Here is a 5,174-nt window from a genome sequence, read left to right as displayed (position 1 = left end):
AATAAGTAATTTGGATAAGCTGCAAAACATCTTAAACATTACAGAAGAAGTCCAGTTGAATGTGACTATTAAAAGGGATACCATGGCCTGAAAAAATGAGAACCTTAACAGACAAATAATTGAAATAATCATAACACATATCTGTTCTTTGAAAGAGTAATGCATACACTTTTCTTGCCCGTCTATAAAAAGAAAAATATTTTATATTGCAGCCACCTGTAGGATCTGGTCACCTTCCTTCATCCCCTCGATTGCTGCAGGGCTCCCTTCTTGAACAGCAGCAACAAATATTCCCACATCATTTCCTCCTGCAAGGCGCAGTCCAATGCTTTTCCCTTTTGTGAACTGTATTAAGCGTGCATCTGGGCTATAACTAAAGACAAAAAAGTGAAAATGAAATTAAAGCATTTAAGATGGAATTGTGGAGAAGAAATCCCAACAAGAGCATTGGATGAAATATGTAAAACAGTTAGAAAAACAAACTATGAAGGTAAAAAAAAGGAAAGTGGATATGCTGGAAATCATGTCACATATTAAATCTTAAAAAGTGGATATAAGAGTAGTGTTAAATAGAAGGTTGTGCTTGCAAGATTTTTAACTAAAAATGTATATTTGTATATCTCCTGTTGTGCTGGAAATCTTTATATTAGCATAATGTATGTGTTAACATAGCAATTTTGCTTGCCAAAAAAACACATAGCAGAAAATTGTGCAATATAGCCAAAAACATTTTGTGTTAAAGAACACTTGGTACCCCACTCGTAGATCATCTTTCTGCTTGTCACTGGCTTGCTCAGGCTCTTCCCTGTATTCACTGTGCAGTTGTGGAGATACCCTGGGATCTGACATAACACTGGAATCTGACATAACACAAGAAAGAGAAAAAAAATGAGCACAAACAAAAAAAAGTGAAAAATGGGTGCGTGTTAAGTCTACATGAAAGCCACCTAAAGCATAAACTTAACATTGATTTCTAAAAGTCAGAATTTGTAAATTATTTTCTTTGCAGTATTTCATTTACTACCAAGTATTCTTAGAATAAAAAGTTGTCCAAGATCATTTTCTGAGATTTCTAAATTTTCAGTAAAAATCAGATCTATTTTAGATAGTCTCTGCTCTCTGAATTTGTATGCAGGCTTACAATTTTTGTTCTGTACATCATCGCTCTGTAAGGAGTGTGTTCCATTAAATTCATGACTGAAAAACAAAAGCATAATATCACATAACGGCAAAATAAAATACAATAGGATTTTTTGTACTTCCCATAAAATATTTATTATCCAAGTCACTGAAGGATACAGCACTACACCTGAAGAACTCCAGTATTTGCTGCCAAGTTCAGGGAGAATTTGGACTAGAGCAGGGGCGGGGAACCTCTGGCCCTCCAGCTGTGGTGAAACTACAATTCCCATGAGGCATTGCAAGATTCTTACAGCCACAGGCATGACTCTCAGAGACAGATGCATCATGGGGTTGGTAGTTTCACTACACCTGGAGGGTGGAGGTTCCCCACCCCCTGGACTAGAGTAACAAGAGTTGCCCCCCCAAAAAGTGATTAGCTAACAGCCACTGATAAAGAATAGCCAAGACTGAAACCTGTCCCTTGAAGGTACTCTAGGTGTACCTGCTCACCGCTGACCTACCCCTTGTTGGACAAAAAAGACAGGTTCAGGGATTAAATACCAGAGACTCGCACCCCCAAAAGTAAGACCTACAGATATGATTATACAACTAAGGAGAGGTGGACTTCTGATGCTTAAAGCCACACTGCGGCCAAAATGATAATTTTACACACCAGTTTGGGTGTGTAAATTATCATTAAAAAGCTGGGAGCATAGGGCTGCAGCAAGCATACAAATTACCTTGCAGCACACAAAACCCTGCTTTCGAGCACTGAAGAAAGGGAGAGATGCGCCCTGAGCTGTACAGCACTCCGGTCACATGACCCGCCCCTTCTTCACTTTCCTCTATTCAGAAAAGGTCTTGTATTTCTTAGAAACTATAAGACATTGTGTAAATGGAGGAGGAAGAGGAGGTGAAGGGGAGGGATGTGACATTATCAAGGTGGGCTTTTATGGAGAGGTGAGCTGGCCAGGCTGAGTGGGAGAACGGGGAAAAGAAGTGATAAGGGCTAAAGATCTGGCAGACATCACCACCGACTACAGGGAGAGAAAGATTTGAAGAAGAACTCCAGGTAAAAATGTTAACTGTTGTTAACTGCTCACTTTTTGCCTAGGGCCAAAAATAACAAAGCTATATTCATCTGATCCTGTGAGTAGGCCGGCTGTGGCAGCGCTCCCTCCAGCCTCTCTCCTCCTCCAATGCAGCAATGGCATGTCCCTCAGCGCCCTAAAATCCTATACATGGTTTATGGAACGTGATGATTAACCACTTGAAGGCCAGGGTGTTAAACCCCCCCTTCCTGGCCAGGCCATTTGTCAGTATTCAGTGCTGCAGTATTGTGACCGACATTTATTCCGTCTGTACTGAAACTAATTTTATATAATTTTTTGGGGACAGATAGAGCTTTCTTTTGGTGATATTTAATCACCACTGGGGTTTTTTATTTTTTACTATAACAAAAAAAGTACCCTAAATTTTGGGGGAAAAAACCTGCTTCCCTATGAAATGTTATGAAACATTTATTATCAACCCAATTTTTTTGTAAACATAAAAGATGGGGTCACGTCGGGTAAATAGACAAACATGTCAAGCCTTAAAATTGCGCGCGCCTGCAAAATCGCAGAAAATGACCACACCCAAAATTGGCCATAGGGGACGCTTTAAAAGCTTTTACCGCTCATCAGTTTAGTGTTATCAGTGATTAATGGCCCTAAAATGATTGCTCTCACTCAGACGTTTGCGGCGCTATGTAACATACGGAATGTCCGTTTTCGCACATTGGCGTTTTGGCATGTTTGTGCGTGTATGTGGGGGGCCGGGGAACTTTAAAACATTTTTTGTTTTATTGTAAAAAAAAAAATTTGTGTGACTTTTTTAAGCTTCAATTATTTTTTTTAGGCTTTAATTTTTCTTCAACTTTTTTTTTTTACACTTATTATTGCTATCACATAGGGGGCTAAGAAATCCCTATGCGATAGCCAATTCACATAACAGGTCCTCTTTATGGAGATCAGGGGTCTCCAAGACCCCCAATGTCACCTAGGGATCCCCAGAGAAGCCGCTGAAGCAGAGATCTGCTTCAGCAGCTTCTCTCTGTTGCCGGAGAGTGACACTGAATGCGGAACCCGCACCTACCAAAAGTAATCACTTGAATGTAAACAGCCATCGCTGAGTATAACACTTTCATTTTTGACCCTGGGTAAAAAGAAGCCCCACTGCAATGCTTAATACCAATTTTACATGGGGTTCTTTTTAAGGATTTTCTCTATGGGTGTACCCGTTTCCAAGTTGGTCGGCAACTGTGTTAAAAAGTTCTAAAGATTGCAGGCTACAGGTCAAGGGTATGGCTTTAAACCTGTTTATTTGCCAATGTATACCATTAACTAACAAATATAAAAGAGCAAACGTTAAACCAGAGTGGTTAAATTCTAGAGTGAAAAAATTAATTAGAAAAACTTGGCATTTAAAAAAGTATAAGATGGAAGGGTCATCTAATGTAGTCAGACACTACAAGAAATGTAAAAACAAATGCAAACATGCTATTAGAGCAGTAAAAAAGCTATGAAGAACAAATAGCTAGAGAGAGTACACCCCAAAACATTATATAAATACATAAAAATAGTAACAAAGTAAAGACAGAGCACATAGGCCCCATAAAGCAGGGTAAGCTTGCCACAAGTGACAGAGAAAGCAGGAGGTATTGAACACTTTCTTCTCTTCTGTTTTAACTAAATAAACTGGTATGATAAACAAAGTGCAAAACTATTCTAATAATGGACTAGATGAAGCCCAGTGGCTAACAGAGGCGGAAGTAAAGAAGAGGCTTTAAAAGCTAAACACTAATAATTCTCCGGGACCAGATGGCTTACACCCGCGGGTCCTCAAAGAACTAACAGGGTTACCGTATATACTCGACTATAAGCCGAGTTTTTCAGCCCATTTTTTGTGCTGAAAAGTGCCCCCCCTCGGCTTATACTCGAGTCAGCGTCTCAGTGGTCAGGTTTCTTCTTACTTACCTCGCCGAGCGGCGCGTCACTGCTGCTCCGGTGGGCGGCGCTCTGAGCGGGGTCATCTGGCAGTCTCCGGGTCCTAATTTAGGTGGCCGGAGACTGCCAGATGACCCTGCTCGGAGCGCCGCCCACCGGAGCAGCAGTGACGCGACGCTCGGCGAGGTAAGTAAGAAGAAAAAAAAAAACCCCCGCAGCGGCCAGTCAGGAGCAGGGGAGCAGGGATGAGCCAGCGGCGCACTGGTCAGGCGAGAGGAGCTCCAGGTGGGGTTGTAATTTAGCTGGCAGGCACCTCTAAGTCAGCTAAATTAGGACCCCACCTGGAGCTCCTCCCACTGGACCAGCACGCCGCTGACTCGTCCCTGCTCTCTCCGGCACACGGACACAGTGAGTGAGGGGATATGAGGTATAATCGTAAAATGCGTAAGGGGTATTTCACTACCACAGATCGTTGTATCAGCGGGAAACAAACTGCTTCAAAAAACACTTGGATCAGTTCCTCAGTTCACATAACATACAGGGTTATTGAAATTCCGAACATTATATATACACACAACATATAGGTTGAACCTGATGGACCTGTGTCTTTATTCAACCTCACCTACTATGTAAGGCTGGCCAGAGTTGATTCCCATATCTTTGAAAAAGGATATATATCTTTTGATCCATGAGGTATTTGAGGATACCCATGTGCTCAAATGATAGAGCTGCTGTCTTGGACACCTGAGAGAAGGCTGCATACAATTTAGGATCTTTATTCTTCAGAAGCAAAGAGTCATCACCCAACAGAAATCTTCATTTCATGCTTTTGGAAAAGTGAGGGCTTTATCAATGGTTCAAGCCGTTCTTTACTTATAGAATGTGTGAGCACTATATGAACTGGAATGACTCAACCTTTCTCTTCCTTAAGGCCCTAATATATCTGGTGTTGTAAGGCCATGGTGTTGTAAGTAACACTTTCGTCTTGAATGTCCATAAAAAAGGCCTGAACTACCTCCTCCAAAGTAGAATTGGCATGGGTGTCACAATGCTTTCTATGAGAAG

At 41.4% G+C, this 5,174-nt stretch overlaps 1 protein-coding gene across 1 annotated transcript in view; it reads right to left on the bottom strand.

Moving 5' to 3' along the window:
* Positions 1 to 200: 200 nt before the first annotated feature.
* Positions 201 to 5,174, bottom strand: part of LOC108794328 (tight junction protein ZO-3-like) — a 45,191-nt gene continuing 40,217 nt past the window's right edge. The window contains exons 8-10 of the mRNA XM_018565351.1: positions 1,142 to 1,197; positions 755 to 842; positions 201 to 373 (exon numbers count right to left, since the gene is read on the bottom strand). Of these exons, the coding sequence (XP_018420853.1) occupies positions 202 to 373; positions 755 to 842; positions 1,142 to 1,197 (316 nt within the window). The 3' untranslated portion in view covers position 201. The remainder of the gene's footprint in view (positions 374 to 754; positions 843 to 1,141; positions 1,198 to 5,174) is intronic.

This window comes from Nanorana parkeri, unplaced genomic scaffold (assembly GCF_000935625.1).
Source record: "Nanorana parkeri isolate BGI_ZX_2015 unplaced genomic scaffold, ASM93562v1 scaffold836, whole genome shotgun sequence".
Taxonomy (NCBI): Eukaryota; Metazoa; Chordata; class Amphibia; order Anura; family Dicroglossidae; genus Nanorana; species Nanorana parkeri.
This window is presented reverse-complemented; position numbering and strand designations above follow the sequence as displayed.